The sequence below is a fragment of the Brassica napus genome, chromosome C8 (assembly GCF_020379485.1).
Source record: "Brassica napus cultivar Da-Ae chromosome C8, Da-Ae, whole genome shotgun sequence".
Lineage (NCBI taxonomy): Eukaryota > Viridiplantae > Streptophyta > Magnoliopsida > Brassicales > Brassicaceae > Brassica > Brassica napus.
Window position 1 is genome coordinate 41,896,227 of NC_063451.1, and position 17,359 is coordinate 41,913,585.

The 17,359-nt window shown below is 35.3% G+C and overlaps 4 protein-coding genes across 6 annotated transcripts; all 4 read left to right on the plus strand.

The window, feature by feature from the left end:
* The first annotated feature begins 223 nt into the window (after positions 1–223).
* On the plus strand, positions 224–2,593 carry LOC106414954 (3-ketoacyl-CoA synthase 10-like). The gene is made up of 3 exons (XM_013855544.3): positions 224–734; positions 1,127–1,752; positions 1,842–2,593. The coding sequence occupies exons 1-3, from the start codon at positions 327–329 to the stop codon at positions 2,449–2,451; spliced, it is 1,644 nt and encodes a 547-aa protein (XP_013710998.1). The 5' UTR covers positions 224–326; the 3' UTR covers positions 2,452–2,593.
* A 3,273-nt stretch (positions 2,594–5,866) lies between these two features.
* Positions 5,867–7,720, plus strand: LOC106414955 (protein FATTY ACID EXPORT 7). The gene is made up of 3 exons (XM_013855545.3): positions 5,867–6,099; positions 6,560–6,694; positions 7,379–7,720. The coding sequence occupies exons 1-3, from the start codon at positions 6,045–6,047 to the stop codon at positions 7,513–7,515; spliced, it is 327 nt and encodes a 108-aa protein (XP_013710999.1). The 5' UTR covers positions 5,867–6,044; the 3' UTR covers positions 7,516–7,720.
* A 308-nt stretch (positions 7,721–8,028) lies between these two features.
* Positions 8,029–11,315, plus strand: LOC106414951 (ATP-dependent zinc metalloprotease FTSH 4, mitochondrial-like). The gene is made up of 3 exons (XM_013855540.3): positions 8,029–8,327; positions 8,890–9,561; positions 9,628–11,315. The coding sequence occupies exons 1-3, from the start codon at positions 8,298–8,300 to the stop codon at positions 11,023–11,025; spliced, it is 2,100 nt and encodes a 699-aa protein (XP_013710994.1). The 5' UTR covers positions 8,029–8,297; the 3' UTR covers positions 11,026–11,315.
* A 3,501-nt stretch (positions 11,316–14,816) lies between these two features.
* On the plus strand, positions 14,817–16,214 carry LOC106412070 (protein REVERSION-TO-ETHYLENE SENSITIVITY1-like). 3 transcript variants are annotated; one of them, XM_013852959.3, is made up of 4 exons: positions 14,884–15,071; positions 15,158–15,204; positions 15,292–15,623; positions 15,704–16,214. In XM_013852959.3, exons 3-4 carry the CDS (start codon positions 15,303–15,305, stop codon positions 16,121–16,123), a joined length of 741 nt encoding a protein of 246 aa, XP_013708413.2. In that variant the 5' UTR covers positions 14,884–15,071; positions 15,158–15,204; positions 15,292–15,302; the 3' UTR covers positions 16,124–16,214. The 3 variants fall into 3 exon arrangements, with proteins under 3 accessions (XP_013708412.2, XP_013708413.2, XP_048620947.1); XM_013852958.3 differs by lacking the exon at positions 15,158–15,204 and having other exon boundaries at positions 14,817–15,071; XM_048764990.1 differs by lacking the exon at positions 15,158–15,204 and having other exon boundaries at positions 14,896–15,118.
* The last annotated feature ends 1,145 nt before the right edge of the window (positions 16,215–17,359 follow it).

A 17,359-nucleotide genomic window follows, 5' to 3' on the forward strand; every position in this document is an offset into this window, starting at 1 on the left:
ACAGAAATAGAAATAGAAATTGACAAATTGTCAAAAGGTGGTCACAGGTCACCACGCCTAGTCTTTGACATACGAGATTGTAATAAATGCAAACATGAGGAATTAAGAGTGACATAAGGCACTCCAACTACGACCAGTACTAGTAGTTGGCGACATTAACTACCTCTCACCAACTACCAAACCCAATCCCCACAATACTCCCATTACTCTCATATAACTACACAAACTCACATTTAGTACATTTTTCCGCCAACACAACTCCTTATTAAATAGAGATTCATCAACCTCTGGATCTCCACTCACAATAAACTTATCTCCAGAAAGAAATGGGCAGTTCTAATGAGCAAGATCTACTCTCCACCGAGATTGTTAACCGTGGGATCGAACCTTCTGGTCCAAACGCTGGTTCACCAACGTTCTCGGTCAGAGTACGGAGACGTTTACCTGATTTTCTTCAATCCGTCAACCTCAAGTACGAGAAACTTGGTTACCACTACCTCATAAACCATGCCGTTTATTTGGCGACCATACCGGTTCTTGTGCTTGTCTTTGGTGCTGAGGTTGGGAGTTTAAGCAGAGATGAGATTTGGAAGAAACTTTGGGATTATAATATCGCAACCGTCGTCGGATTCTTCAGTGTCTTTGTCTTAACCGTTTGTGTCTACTTCATGTCTCGTCCTCGCTCTGTTTATCTCATTGATTTCGCTTGTTACAAGCCTTCCGATGAACTCAAGGTACGTTCTTACCCATCAAACCTAGCTAGTCTTGGAGGGAATAGTCTTATGTTTTTTTACATAAAACATGAAAATTACGATAATTTTGACCGGTCACAATATACTTATCAATCAATGCAATCTTTTTTTTTAATAATTACATAACTGATTCAGACACATCTAATTAGAAAATGATCATATAATGTGATATATGAGCTCAACAATAATTAAGCAGTGCAAATACAATTACTAGATTTGTGTGTGTTTGAAATGTCTATATTGATATTGTAAATCAAATACCGCGCGGTTTAGCGAATCAAGCTCTTGTACATGTCATATTTTTATTCGATTTCTGTTAAACCCGACTGGTCTCCTGTTTAACTAGTCCAAACTTGATTCGCATTTGGTCCAAGGTGACGAGAGAAGAGTTCATAGATCTAGCTCGAAAATCAGGGAAGTTCGACGAAGAGACCCTCGGCTTCAAGAAGAGGATCCTACAAGCCTCAGGCATAGGCGACGAGACGTACGTCCCAAGATCAATCTCCTCGTCCGAAAACATAACAACAATGAAAGAGGGTCGCGAAGAAGCCTCGATGGTGATATTCGGAGCACTCGACGAGCTTTTCGAGAAGACACGTGTGAAACCGAAAGACGTAGGTGTCCTCGTGGTTAACTGCAGCATCTTTAACCCGACTCCGTCACTATCAGCAATGGTGATTAACCACTACAAGATGAGAGGGAACATAATTAGCTACAATCTCGGAGGGATGGGTTGCTCGGCTGGTATTATAGCCCTCGATCTTGCTCGTGACATGCTTCAGTCTAATCCGAATAGTTACGCAGTGGTTGTGAGCACTGAGATGGTCGGGTATAACTGGTACGTGGGACGTGACAAGTCAAGGGTTATACCTAACTGTTTCTTTAGGATGGGTTGCTCCGCCGTTATGCTCTCTAACCGCCGCCGTGACTTCCGTCACGCTAAGTACCGCCTTGAGCACATTGTCCGGACTCATAAGGCTGCCGACGACCGTAGCTTCAGGTTTTTATTTATTTATTTATTTTTTATAACCAGGAAATTCTAAAACTTTTGATAACATGATCATAACGTAGTAAAATTGTGTGTATTAGGAGTGTGTACCAGGAAGAAGATGAACAAGGATATAAGGGGTTGAAAATAAGTAGAGACCTAATGGAAGTTGGAGGTGAAGCTCTCAAGACCAACATCACTACCTTAGGCCCTCTCGTCCTTCCTTTCTCGGAGCAGCTTCTCTTCTTTGCCGCTTTGCTCCGCCGAACTTTCTCACCCGCCGCCAAAACCGTAACCTCTTCATCTACTACCTCCAAAACCAACGGAGCCAAGTCCTCCTCCTCCTCTGATCTGTTCAAACCATACATCCCGGACTACAAGCTTGCCTTTGAGCATTTCTGCTTCCACGCAGCAAGCAAAGCAGTGCTTGACGAGCTTCAGAAGAATCTAGGATTGAGTGAAGAGAACATGGAGGCTTCTAGGATGACTTTACAGAGGTTCGGAAACACATCCAGCAGTGGAATCTGGTACGAGCTTGCTTACTTGGAGGCCAAGGAAAGTGTCCGCAGAGGCGATAGGGTTTGGCAGATTGCGTTTGGGTCAGGTTTTAAGTGTAACAGTGTGGTTTGGAAGGCGATGCGGAAGGTGAAGAAGCCTGCTAGGAACAATCCTTGGGTGGATTGCATCAGCCGTTACCCAGTCGCTCTCTGATCATTTATTTTTTTTTAATTATTATTTCTTTTTAACGAAATCACGTTAGATCTCTACTCTCTTCCTTGATGTTGGATGATAGGAGTTGTTTACTGATTGATTCGCATCTAAGACTTCTATAAGAATGTTGTTTCGGGTCCAATTCAGGTTCAACTTTTTCGGCATCAATAAACTTTGATATACTGAGAACTCTCTTTAAGTATATCATCGGGACGACATTAATGTGATTTTTTATAACGTTTCAAATTGTGAAACAATAATTTCAGTAGATGGGTTACCCGGAAAACAACATATGTATTCCCCTTTATCTAATGACCTATGCTATAAAAGTAGGGGTGTCAATTCGGGCTGGCCCGGCCCGGCCCGGCCCAAACCCGGTAAGCCCGTAAATATTTGAGTCCGGCCCGGCCCGGCCCGGCCCGAAAATTATTTGGACCTAGAATTCAAAGTCCGGCCCGGTCCTTATAGGGCTATAGGGCTTTTCGGGCTTTTGTGGGCTTTTCAAAAAATAATTTGTCATTGCCACTTCCATCGTTTTAATACATGTGAATTTTCATTAAAAAAAAAGTTTCATTTTTAAAAAATAAAAAATTTATAAAGTGAGTTTAAAATTTTCTTCTCTATCACAATTTTTTTATTTTTTAGTATGCTTTAAAAACATTTTATACACAAACCAAATTTAATAAGATTTAAATAATCAATTATCAATTAAAACAAAAAATATAAGAGAACAAAATTTATGATAAACATGGTCAAACGTTTCATACTTTGTATTTTGAAAATAAAAACATGTTGTACATGAAAGAAGAAGGTACTTTTATAAAATTTAAAATGTAACACTTGTAATGATGAAACAATAAAGTGCATTAACAACTTTTATATTTGTTTTATTAGAGTTTGGATAAAAATATTAAAATAATATATCAATACTAATAATAGTTTCAATTACAAGAAAAAAAGATAATATTTACGCTAAAATATAAATTTCGGATTTTCGGGCCGGCCCTAGCCCAAACGGGCTTAGGCCCAAAATACCCAAAACCCAAATGGGCTTAGCCCGAAAGGCCCAATTTTTTTTTGGGCTTATAAAGCGAAGCCCAAGCCCGGTAATTTTTAGGGTTGGGCGGGCTCGGGCTACGGGCTTCGGTCCTAATTGACATGTCTATATAAAAGACATGAACTATCTGAATATTTGAATTTTACTATATTTGAAATATGGTAAATTCATCAGAATCGTTAACAAAGTAAGCTTTCCGTTATTAGTTCTTGATAGGTGGAATACCGTTTTTAATGCTTTAAATGAATATAATCTCCTATGTATTAATTGATGATCACTTAAAAAATTGTAACCTTAAATTTGTACTAATTAAAAAGAAACTCAATTTTGATATCACTTAATTATGATGATAATTTAGCTTACGTGGCAGCTTAAGATTCAATTGAAAAAATGGTGGTTCAAATCCAATTTCTAGGGAACATTATATTAACCCAAAATATAAGAAACGTGTATTCTTTCCTTAAATAAAAGATACAGAATTACCTAATATGATTAACATATATATGACAATTAATGACTATGAATAATAAAGATTTGATAACAATTTTTACATTCTTCTTCATTTTTGTTTATTATTAAGAAAATAAACAATTACATTAACCATATAATAAAAAATTAGTTTTTTTCTTATATGTTATATTTTGAATTTTTTAAAATGACTTTAAATTACAAAAATGAGGAAACCTTATATGTTATATTATAAAAAAATTTAAACGATTTTAAATTACAAAAATGAGGAAACCTTATATGTTATATTTTTCTTATATGTTATATTTTGAATTTTTTTAAAACGACTTTAAATTACAAAAATTAATGTAAGTTTTCCTTAAACATACGACTACAAACATTAAAATGACATATATCAATTCGATGGTTGATCTGAAAAAATTCAAAACCATATAGAAGACAAGTGTCAAAATAATTCAACTGTGAAAATAGAGTATTGTTCACTTTTTTTCAAAAATGTATTCGGTGAAAAAAAAAATAAGGTTTTCGTGTCATAATTTGTTAGAATGAAGTTGGTACGGTTTTCTCCACTAAAGAAACTTGCCATATGATCCGTGTGCACTATGCTATCATGTCGTGGAACAAAGTGGTCTGGTTTCCTTTAGGAGTCCCACGCTTTGAGTTCATTGCTTGGCTCGCAATTAGAAACATATTATCAACAGGTGACCGCATGCGAGCTTGGGACCAGGTTCAAGGTTGCTTATTCTGTGGTGAACCCAATGAAACCAGGGATCATCTATATTTCGCATGCCCACACACTTATACGATTTGGCTTGAGGTGATTGTTACGCTTTTGGGTCGACCTTCGGATCCTGACTGGGAGATTATGCTTCAACACCTTGTGACCCTCAGATTCGCGTGACTGACTTATATTCTACTGCGCCTAGTCTTTCAATCTATATCATTTGGAGGGAGAGAAATGATAGAAAGCATGGGAAGAAGCTGAGACAAGCTAACCAATTAGCAAAGGTAATTGGAAAGACGTTAGGTATCGCTTACTGTCAACTAGATACTGGGAGAAGCCACACCTGAAAGGTATGATGCAACTCTGATTCTATATTCACCCTTAGAAAATAGCATTATAGTATCATTTTTTACTGTATGTACATAACTATTCTTTCCGCACGATGATCAATAAATTTAACATTTCATCAAAAAAAAAATTATAGTTTAGTTCCAAAAATTTTAATAAAAATTGATCCGCTCTATCAGAAAGAAATTATATAATAATAACAAAAAACATTTTATATGTATAAACTAAATGATCAAATATATAAAAAAAAATTATCGATAATATATACAAATAAAATCATGATGCGCCTTATCCTAGTTAGTTTGTTGATTGATCAGACCAAAACAATGGTCGTTTTGCAAACTCAGAATTTTGAGACAGCCTTTTTAGAGTTCCATCAATGAGTGTACTTGTTCTGTGGGGAGCCGAGTTTAGCATCAACTTCAACAACGAATTCTTACTACTTTTAGATATTTGAAATTTAAATTCAACAGTTCTATTCTTAAAAAACAGAGAAATGAAATAAATCCGTGGAATTTGCCGTCGCTGTTGATACGATGCCTAGGATTATGAATGATCGGTCGTATTTATCATTAGATCGAGAGACCTTTTATATACGACACACAATCAATATATGTACATAGTTCCTAAGATATAGAAGATTTAGCTACTATCTAAACTACCAAACATATTGTAAATTATCATCTAATAACTGATCCCTATATTCATCATCTTCTTAAATAAAATTATTGAATTGCAGTTCATTAATTAGCTCTTTGGAAATAAAAATGCAAACCAAAACCTCAAAGGTACGACCTACTCTGTTTCAATGGGCTAGCTTCAAAATCAGTTAGTAAGTTAGGCCCATTTTTCAAATATTAGTAGTTTCTCGTCAGATCCAGAAGCCGCCGTAGACTAGACCGTAGTTGTTGGTAGAAAAGTCAAAGACAGCTTCCTTTTGACTCTCGGCTCATCTCCCTTTGCTTTTCCAATCCAGAGCACACAGAGAGGAAGAAGATGGAGTCATCGATGTCGCAGAAGTTCACTCTTGTTTATGCTTCTCTCCTCGGAGGTATTTATTCGATCGGTCCCTTTCTTCGGTTTTCAAATCATTTTTGTGTAACTTGATCCAGTTATTTTCTGAACCTAGCGTACAATTAGGTTCTGAGTTTTGATTTTCTTGTTTGATGCAACTACTTCTCGAAATCCGTGCTAAACAATGGATGTATAACTGTAAATTCCTGAAATGTTATTTATATTGATCACTATGTATGTATACTCTGGTTGAAGCATGTGTGTGTGCGATGTTATATTCTTCCGCTTGAACCATATGTGCTTAGCCTAAGCCTCATTATTTAATATTGGTTCTATTGTCTTGATCTGTCCGCACTTGATAATTTTTTTTTTTATTGTATCCAAAATGTGATGTTGATCGAAACACCTGTTTAGCTCCATAGATAGATCCCCTTGGTAGTGATTCTTTCTTATCGTGTATTATATAATCATTTGACTCAGAGCAAATGTTGTGGCAGTTGGTGGGTTGATGGGTTACCTGAAACGCGGAAGCAAAATCTCAGTAGTCGCAGGAGGAGGATCAGCTGCACTGTTCTATTATGTATACAAGGAGCTTCCTGAAAATCCTGTATTGGCATCCTCCATCGGTATAGGTAAGTGAAAATACGATTCCTCTCTATTTTCCAAACATATTGCTTTTCATATGCAATCTACGTGCACAAATGGATTTTCATTTATAGCAAATGGTATACTATCTTATGACGAGTCCATAGCTCTCCTTAGTTTAACTATGTCCATGTAGTAAAATGCGTCTCAGAGCGCGGTAACATCACTTCTCTGATACTTGAACTATCATCGTATATAATGGGACAAAAATACCTCAACTTAAATCGAAGTTTGTGTAGCCAAGCAGAACTAGCAAAATTCATTCAAAACAATATTGAATTAAATATTTAGGAAAAAAATATTTTCAAATATTCTGAAAATCTATATAGTATTTGTTAACTAACTTTTTTTTTTATCTTGAATTTTTTTAATTTAAAACTGAACCCATAAACCAAAATAAATGCCTAATAGATTTTGGCCGCGTTTTTGATTAAACAAGATTATGTTTTAAAAAATTAGTTTATGTATTTAGTTATTTATTTTTAAGATTTGTATTTATATTTGTTGGTTTTTTTTTTGAAAAATTGTTGTTGTTTTTGTTTTTTTTTTTCTGAAAAAATTGTTGTTGTTATATCAACAACACTGGAAAATTGAAAGTCTTTTATTTTATCAAACACTGGAAAATCAAATGTAGTACATAAGTGATGCGCGGTTTGGTTGTAATGATGCAGTGGGGTCGGCAGCGTTGACAGGGATGATGGGATCGCGTTACCTAAGGACGAGGAAAGTGGTCCCGGCGGGAGTTGTATCGATGGTGTCACTCGTGATGACTGGGGCTTACTTGCACGGCCTTATTCGCTCAAGTTAAAACCTCTCTGCTACGTTCGGTTGGGAGAGCATTTCATATTCTGAAAGTTGTTGAACAATGTGCTTTGTGATGATGTTTGTCTACCTTCTTCCTTATCCATATATAGACTCTCATAAGGAATATGACTAATGGAATAACTATAATCGAAGAATCCGGATCATATATACGTGGACTTGTGTGATGAAAAATTTACTTTCTTTGTTTCTTTTTAATGTTCATTTTGGGCATGTTAGTTTCACTAGCTGATAGCTGCATCTGACTGCGCGAATCTGGATGTCTTTTGTTTTTCTCTTTTAAGATCCGATACACGTCGGATCAGTAATTTTACTATCTGTAGTTGATGAATACATATATAACTTTCTCGAATATCAGTTTAGATAATTAAATATCCATATTTGGATCGGATCCGTTCACCCCTTGTCGTTTGCTGGATGCCCAGGCTAGTGTGGGCCGCCAAGAAAAGCCCACTAATATAAAGAATGGTATTCAAAGACCTACATATCTCGTGCGGTGTCTACTACACCTGCTGCACAATTCATCTCTCCTCTCTCCTCTCTCCTCTCTCTTTCCCACCCCGAGTCCAGACCGAGTCCTCTCACGTGCATCTTTCAGTTTCAAATATTATAATCAGATTAAGACAAACGAGTGGTTTTGTTTTCCAGCATAGATCGAGCGACAAGAAAAGAGCTTCGTGTTCCATTTCCGAGCATTATTAACTCACACCAGTTCTGTAAGAGGCTGCAAAGGAGATTGATTGATTGATTGATTGATTGATTGATTGAATGATGGCTTGGAGGCGTATCATCACCAAGGTTCTCCTCGTTCCTATGCAATTCCTTTTAACTGAAAAAAAAGTTTTCGGATTTGGTCAAATCTAAATATCTTTTTTTTTTATGTTTGGTTGTTTAAAGATCTTTATGCAAACCCTCGAGGCTCAAAAAATTTCCTCTCTTTAGTTAGGATGATTGAAACTTACCTCCTCTATGGCTATTGCAACCTAATTCACTTGATTTTGAATGGTATATAAGAAACGTTGGTGCAGATCAAGGAACTAAGAAAATTTCACCTTTCTTGATCTGCCTAGTGTTATTACATTTGAGCTTGGGCCGATAAAATTGTAACTCATTACTATAAACCCTAAAGGGTCAAATTGTTGTTTTTTTTTTTTGGTGTCCTGTGGATAACAGTTTTCTAATTTCCTCAATTGTTATTAATTTTAATTTTACCTCACCTATGGCTATTTTTGGTTTATTTGAAAATACCTATATATCAAACTAATTTTGAAATTGGAAAAGTGAATCACATTTGGTTTTCATGATAGTTTCTTCATTTGAGCGTTGGTCTGATACCTTATTATATCATCTATGACAACAGGTTTCTAATGAACGAGAATTGAGCAGCTTAAGAACCTTACTTGTTAGAGCCTACACTTCGCCGCAGTGGAGGTTTCAATCAAGCTATGCTGGTAGCTTTGCTCGGAGAGTGAGAGACAGAGGTGAGTTCAACGAGGCTGCACAGCTGAGAGATCTTTTCCGAAGAAACGACCCTGAAGCAGTCATCAGAATATTCGAGAGCAGCCCCACGATGCATTCGAATCCCTCCGCACTTACCGAGTACATCAAGGCACTGGTCAAAGTTGATAGGCTTGATAACAGCGAGCTCGTACGGACATTGCAAAGAGGTATTGTCGGTGGTGCTTCACAGGAGCGAGAGAGTTTTGGAAGTCTCGCAGCATTGGGAAAAGCAACAACAGAAGATGGTGTTGGTGTGCTTGGAAGTGCAGCTGCACCAATCCACACGATATCCACTGAAAGGAGTAGCTTTAAAGAACAGCTATGGAGTACTTTCCGGACTATTGCAGTTGGGTTCTTACTCATCTCTGGTGTTGGTGCACTTATCGAGGATAGAGGAATTGGCAAAGGGCTTGGTCTGCAAGAAGAAGTACAACCAAGTATGGACTCGACCACCAAATTCACCGACGTTAAGGGTGTTGATGAAGCCAAAGCTGAGCTTGAGGAAATTGTTCATTATCTTCGCGACCCCAAGGTCAATTACTCTATATGTCTTATTGCTGTTTTGTTCTTTTGGACTCACTCTCTTTTCTTTTTACAGAGGTTCACTCGTTTGGGAGGAAAGCTTCCTAAGGGTGTGCTGCTTGTCGGTCCTCCAGGGACAGGGAAGACTATGCTTGCAAGGGCCATTGCAGGAGAAGCTGGAGTGCCCTTCTTCTCCTGCAGCGGCAGTGAATTCGAAGAGATGTTTGTTGGGGTTGGAGCCAGGAGAGTGAGAGATCTCTTCACTGCTGCGAAGAAATGCTCTCCTTGTATTATTTTCATCGATGAGATTGATGCTATTGGAGGGAGCCGTAATCCCAAGGACCAGCAGTACATGAAGATGACGTTGAACCAGCTGCTCGTCGAGCTGGATGGGTTTAAACAAAACGAAGGGATCATTGTCGTCGCAGCGACGAATTTCCCTGAGTCGTTGGATAAGGCCTTGGTTAGGCCTGGGAGGTTTGATCGCCATATCGTTGTGCCTAACCCTGACGTGGAAGGCCGCCGCCAGATTTTGGAGGCTCACATGTCAAAGGTACTTAAGGCTGGAGATGTTGATTTGATGGTCATCGCTAGAGGAACGCCCGGATTCTCCGGAGCTGATTTGGCGAACCTGGTGAACGTTGCTGCTCTGAAAGCTGCGATGGACGGTGCAAAAGATGTGACCATGTCTGATCTCGAGTTCGCCAAGGACAGAATCATGATGGGGAGCGAGAGAAAGTCTGCGGTTATATCCGACGAGTCGAGGAAACTGACTGCATTCCATGAAGGTGGTCACGCCCTCGTGGCGATCCACACGGAAGGAGCTCTTCCCGTTCACAAAGCCACCATTGTGCCTCGCGGTATGGCTCTCGGCATGGTTTCTCAGCTGCCGGATAAAGATGAGACGAGCATTTCCAGGAAACAGATGCTCGCTCGCCTCGATGTTTGTATGGGAGGCCGTGTGGCGGAAGAGCTGATTTTTGGAGAGAGCGAGGTGACTTCGGGTGCTTCTTCTGATCTTGAGCAGGCTACTAAACTCGCTCGAGCCATGGTTACCAAATTCGGTATGAGCAAGGAGGTTGGTCTTGTGACGCATAACTATGACGACAATGGGAAGAGCATGAGCACCGAGACGAGGCTTCTCATCGAGAGGGAAGTGAAGCTTCTTTTGGAAAAGGCTTATAACAATGCGAAAACCATCCTCACGGTTTACAACAAGGAGCTTCATGCCCTTGCAAACGCTTTGCTTCGTAATGAGACTCTGTCTGGGAAGCAGATTAAGGAATTGCTTGCTGATCTCAACTCTCCGCAGATTATAAAAAAGCGTCAAGAAGTAGTTGCGCAGCAAAGCCAGCCGGTTCCTCCTTCAACTACTAACCCTGCATCATCAGCAGCAGCGGCTGCAGCTGCCGCCGCCACAGCTGCTGCAACTGCCGCAACCAAAGGTAAAGACATGGCTCCTGTAGGGTCTTAGAAAAAAATGTAAGAGCCTCTTGTATTTGTGTATGTTTGGGGTAATTGAACTAGAAATAAACTCTTCATTTTGGGAGTCTAGTGAGAGTTTAAGAGCACTAAAGGTTATAGAGGTAATTAAGGAAAATGAGATTAACATATCGTTATTTCAAATGTCATATCTCTCACACAGACTCTCGTTACAAAATGGTCTCTGTATTCTCTCTTTTTTTGTCTTTGATGATCTTGGAATTATTAAATCTGATGTAACGAATTTGCTCTATCAGATTAAGATGTAACAACTTACTCACCTTTGATGAACAGTCTATTTCCGAAACCAAGAGCATACCACAAGTGCAAAAATGGTTGTGTCACTGAGATAAGTAAAGATTTACGCAGGACTCCCTGTTAGTTGCTACTTGTGTACCATATTATCAAATGAAGTAAACAAAACTCGTGACTGGAAGAAAGAGAGGAAAGTGATTTAAACTATCTAACTATTAAAACTGAACTCTTTTAACTTTTCCTAAATAATCACTAACAAGCCCACTAAAATTTATTTACCCAATAATTGCATTTGTATGTTTTAAACCAGTAAAAATGTGTTTCATCCTTCGTGCATCACATTCCCAAACTCTTCATAAATTGGTTTATATGCATTAGTAAACAAAAAGTCTAACATCACGTGCCAAAATTTTTACTATCCCTTTTACAATTTTTTTTTTTAACACAACCATTTTACAACAATCTATATTATTAAAGAGAAATACCCATTTGAAAATATTGTTACTTCATTAATTAAACTCTCTATTTTTTTGCTTGTCTTTTTCAGTTGGATTTATGAAATATCTTAAAACGAATAAAACTGCCTAATTTATTACTTCTCTTTTCAGTTACATTAATGAAATATGCTTAAATGAATTTAAACTTCCTATTTTATTGTTTGTTTTTTTCAGTTACCTTAATGAAATATCCTTAAATAAATTTGGACATAATGTCATTTTAATCAACAAAAAAACTCATGAGTTATCCTTACGTGCATAATTTTAATAATGGAGATTTTAAAAAACGTGCATCATTAAAACGTTACCTAAAACATACAGCACTAATATATAACATCCATCAATAAAACTAGAATTTTACTCACACAATTGTACGGATATTATTTTCAGTTCATTAAATTAAAAAATATTTATTTATTCAAAACATATTTAAGAATGACTATGTTTTTAAAAATTATATGGTATTATTTGCTCATAACTCATTTGTCATTTGCTAAATTGTTAGAAATAAATTTTTAGCATAATATAACTCAGTTGTCATTTGCTAAATTTATGGTTTTTATTTTTATTTTTATTATTTAATTATAATATTTTCATTTTATATTTGAAAGAGAAATGAATTTTCTTTCAAACAATATTTTTGTAAATTTATTTTTTTTAAAATAATCAATTTAAATTGTTATTATCATTGAATATAATTATTTTTGACATAATTTGAGTTTTCGTTTACATCAAAATTTATCATATTTTAGGATAATTTTAATTTTAAATGTAATTTTCATATTTTTCAAACAAATTCTAAAAATATTTTTTAAATATTTTGTTATAATTTTTAAAAAAATATTGAGTTGCATTTCAAATAAAAAGGTAAAGATATTAAAAATATTCTAATTAAAATATGTAAAATTTAATATAGTTTTAAGAAAATGGTCAAAAAAAAAAATTACACATAAAAAAAATTATGATTTTTGTTAACTGGACGGATCATTATTTATATGATATCGCAAACGAAAGAAAAATTTATGTTTTTACAATTATCTAATTAACTATGTATAGTTTTTTTTAATATTTTTTATATGATATCACACATTCGTAAAAAAAAAAGATAGTTTAAGATGCAAAAAAAAATATTTACTTAATGAATATAATATGAATGAATTTTACAAATACATCATTTAATAAAATAAATAATTAAAAACTGAAAATTCATATCAGCGCGGATCAGGATCTAGTTAACATTAAAAACTCAATACCAAATAATTATAGCAATGTAATTGACGAGAACATCACTAGACCGGGTTATTTGTGTAACATAGAATAAATACAATTCACAAACATTAGTTTTAGTAATTAATCGCGAATTTGATTTTGAAATTTAATTTTTTTTTAAACAGAAAATCAATGATTAAAATATATTGGCCCTCTTTAAATATGTTATATATATATTGAACCAAACTGATTTTTTAAAAAATATATTATAATGCTTAGACTATAAACTATCCAATAATATTATTAGGAAGAGGTATTAACTCAGCTGCTTAATGACTAATTACGACCGTAATATAATTGAACCTGAACCAAGTGATAAATTTCATGGAATCATCCTAAACAAATCTATTTACAAAAGGTTGTTGGATCTATTCACTAACCAATTAAAATTTTGGTCCTACCTGGTATTTTTCTAATTATACTAACAATAGTTAATGTTCTCTATCTATACATACTTTACTCTTACCATTTATACTATATTATTTGTTATACCAAATTTTTATACATACATAACTCTATTATACTAATTCGTATAATATATTATACTAACATATCATCTCTCCAACCGTGTCTCATGAATATGGAGAACAAAATAGTACTGCTTTATCCCGATAAACGAAAATTATATTGTTTTTTGGTGTCATTCTTTCCATTAAAATTAAAAAGATAAATTATCAATAAATTATCAATAATGAAAATCTATCAATATATTTTGGTCTTCTTTATTTTTAATGATATAGTAATAAAATTTAATAATAAAAAATCACAAATTAAATAGTTTATTCAATTTAATGCTTTTATATATCATTGCGAGGTGATAGGTTAATAGCGGGGTTTGGATTTTTACCAAGATTTATCGGATTCTTAAAATAGTGGTGGTTTATGTACGAGTCATCGGATTTAGCGATTATACCGTAGATACGGGTCAGGTCAACACAACAATAAATGTATTAAGTTACAAACTTTAAACACATAATTTCATAATTATCAAAATTTTGTTTCTTATTAATTATTTTTTTTAAGAAATAAATTTCGCTATTTTCAAGCGCAGATCAAAATCTAGTATTTAAATTAAAATCACATCAGTTATGTTGAACCGACATAACTAAATATTTTGATCGTTTTTAGGAGTTATAGTCTAGATTCAAATATTCAAAAATAAATTAATCAGTACTTTCAACGTTTTTTTCTGATCTAACTGTTCAAAGGAAAATAAACATTTCATTCTCCAAATATTTGAAATCAGACACTTTTAATACTTAAACTATTGCTTTCGTAAAATTATTCTTCAAGTAACACTTAACTACGCAAAACTGAAAATGAAATAGTCAACTCTTAACCGATTAACGAAAATTAAAAGTTTATGTCAATTTTCAACGGTTACTATTTTAATCATAATTTTGTATTGACAATGATTAGTCGAAGAATAAATATCCATATACAATATTTAAATATATAATTTGTCGTCTTTCCTTAGAATTTCAAATTAAAGATTCCGAGTTTCTGAGTGTGAATAACGAACAAGATTGATATAAAAATAACGGAATCTATTTATGATTTAACGGTTATTTTTTTTAGTCATTAATTTGTCAAATCAACTATTATATGGGGATTAAAACCGTGGGAACAATGGTTAGATACTAAACTTGCTGATTTAAATGTCCATTTTCACAACTCTTGGATCCCAAATTTTAAATAGTAGACTGCTAACAGTTTTGAATCTTTTGAAAATAGTGAAGGTGTTATTTTTGTTAAAAGTAAAAAGAGAGCGAGATTTTCGTTTCTTTATCTTCCTTAAATATGGATCACAGTTTTTTTTTTTAATTAATAAATTAAAGTAATTGAGAAACCCCCAGTCCAGGATTCATTGCACCTTGCAGAGAAGTAGAAGAAACGTCTGATTTACAAAATCTCCTCTTTCACTACAAATACCCCAAACGCATCTCTTTCCTCGAGCTGTCGGTGATATTTGTTTCTCTTCGCCGGATCCATTATTAGTCTTCTGCGTCTTCCACAGGTGAAATAGAAAAAGACACACTCGTTTTCCTTGTTATCCTGATTTGGGTACTTTAATCTATTTGATTTTGGATCTTGGGTTTCTAGAGAAAGGATGCAATTTGCTAAAGAACACATCGGAATGATTCTTTGAAGTAACAGATGTTCTGGGTTTTCAAAAAGAGTTCAACTTTGCATTCTTTCTTTTGGCTGATGATGATGAGACTGTTCTCGTGTTACAGGAACAATCTAAATGTCCCGTGGAAGAGTTCCTTTCACGGATCTGAAACGAGTTTACGATGTTGAGCAAGCGTGCTCTATGCCAAACACATTCCAAGACGACGATGATGATCTATGGCCGCTTGGTGAGATTGATCCCAAAAAGTTGAAATTCCCTTGCTGTATAGTCTGGACTCCTCTCCCCGTCGTCTCTTGGTTGGCTCCTTTCATTGGCCATGTTGGTCTTTGCAGAGAAGATGGAGTCATCCTCGACTTTGCTGGTTCTAACTTCATCAGCGTTGATGATTTCGCTTTTGGTCCTCCTGCTCGCTATCTCCAACTCGATAGAAAACAGGTATCTCTGTTGCATCTACCTGTTAATGTATCTTTAGTGATGTTCGTTTTGGAACAATTGTGTGTGTGTTTTGTTTGCAGTGTTGCATGCCACCGAACTTGGGTGGGCACACTTGCAAGTACGGGTACAAACACACAGAGTTTGGAACGGCGGTTACATGGGACGATGCGCTGAGCGCGAGCGCGCGTAGCTGCGAGCATAGGACTTACAACCTCTTCACATGTAACTGCCATTCGTTTGTTGCGAACTGTCTGAACCGTCTTTGCTATGGCGGTTCGATGGAGTGGAAAATGGTGAATGTCGCTGTTCTGATTCTGATGAAAGGGAAATGGGTCAGCGCGTCCTCTGTAGTCCGGTCGTTTCTGCCGTGTGCTGTGGTTACGTGTCTTGGTGTTTTCCTTGTGGGGTGGCCCTTCTTGATCGGCCTCTTCTCCTTCTCGCTATTACTCGTCGCCTGGTTCATAATTGCTACTTACTGTTTCAAGAACATAATGTGTTGAAAACAAACTATATATTATACCATCTTTGGGTTGTTCTCTTTTTCTTTTGACATTTTCTAGCTTTCATCTCCATTAAATATTTTACTTCTCATTAGACTATCCAAAGCTCGATAGGATAAAACGAGTGGTCAGGCTGACGGACACTGGTTTCATGAGAAATAATTTTACACGATTAGGTAAAACGTTATAATTTAATTGGCTCTAAAATGTGACATGGCTAAGATTATATGTATTGATGACTCATTTATGATCAAGCTTTTCTAAAATTTGCTGACATTGCTAATACATGATTAGTTTTCCAAAGCTGTTTTTGACTACGGTTTGGTATTAGCCGGCTCTTACCCATGGCAATTTTTGTGTGTTGTTTTAAAGGTCCATTTCAATCCGTTAAATTATAAAAAAAAATTCATAATTAAGTAAACCTAACTTATTTATTACAAGACAAAATAATAAGAAATCTGTACATTCACCGTTAGTTTTGGGATACTTTTTCTATTTGTTTTAAGTAATGTTTTGAAAACAGGACCGGACGTTGACTCGGTATTGTAACTGGGTCAATGGTTGGACCAGTTCAACTGGGTTTTAAATTTTGATTAAATTTTATATTAAGTAACTATTATATGTATAACTTAAATTTTTTTTATAAAATTTTATATAATTATTAGAATCTAAAAATGATATGAAAACATAAAGAATTTTTTTCAAAATAATATAAAATAATAAAAATAATTTATTTAGATAGATACTTTGAAAACAATATGATTTTTTATGATTTTTTTTTTTAAATTTGCAGTTTTAAAAAAATAGTTGAGTTTGAAGAAACATGGTTTTAATATCGAACCGGGTCACCGGTTTTAGCGAGTTTTACCAGTTTTTGACTATGTTTGCCAGTTTAACTCAAATCCAGTTTTTAGTATAACCTGGAACCGGATAGATGGTCGGGTCACGGTCCGACCGGTCTAACCGGCTAATCTGGTCCAGTCGGCCGGTCCAGTCCAGTTTTCAAAACATTGGTTTCAGGTCTTAGAGTTCAAGTTAAAAGAAATGCAGTGAAAAAAATATAGAGAATATTTATAAAATGGTCTATATTTCGTGTTTCGCCCAGGACTATTATATTGGTTAAGACGGCACTGAGCCGAGAAGAAAGTTTGGATTCACCTCAAAGGCAAGTGCAAAGTTATATTTATTCTTTGAACCCATCATTGTAAATTTATCCAGAACAGCTTTGCCTTTCAC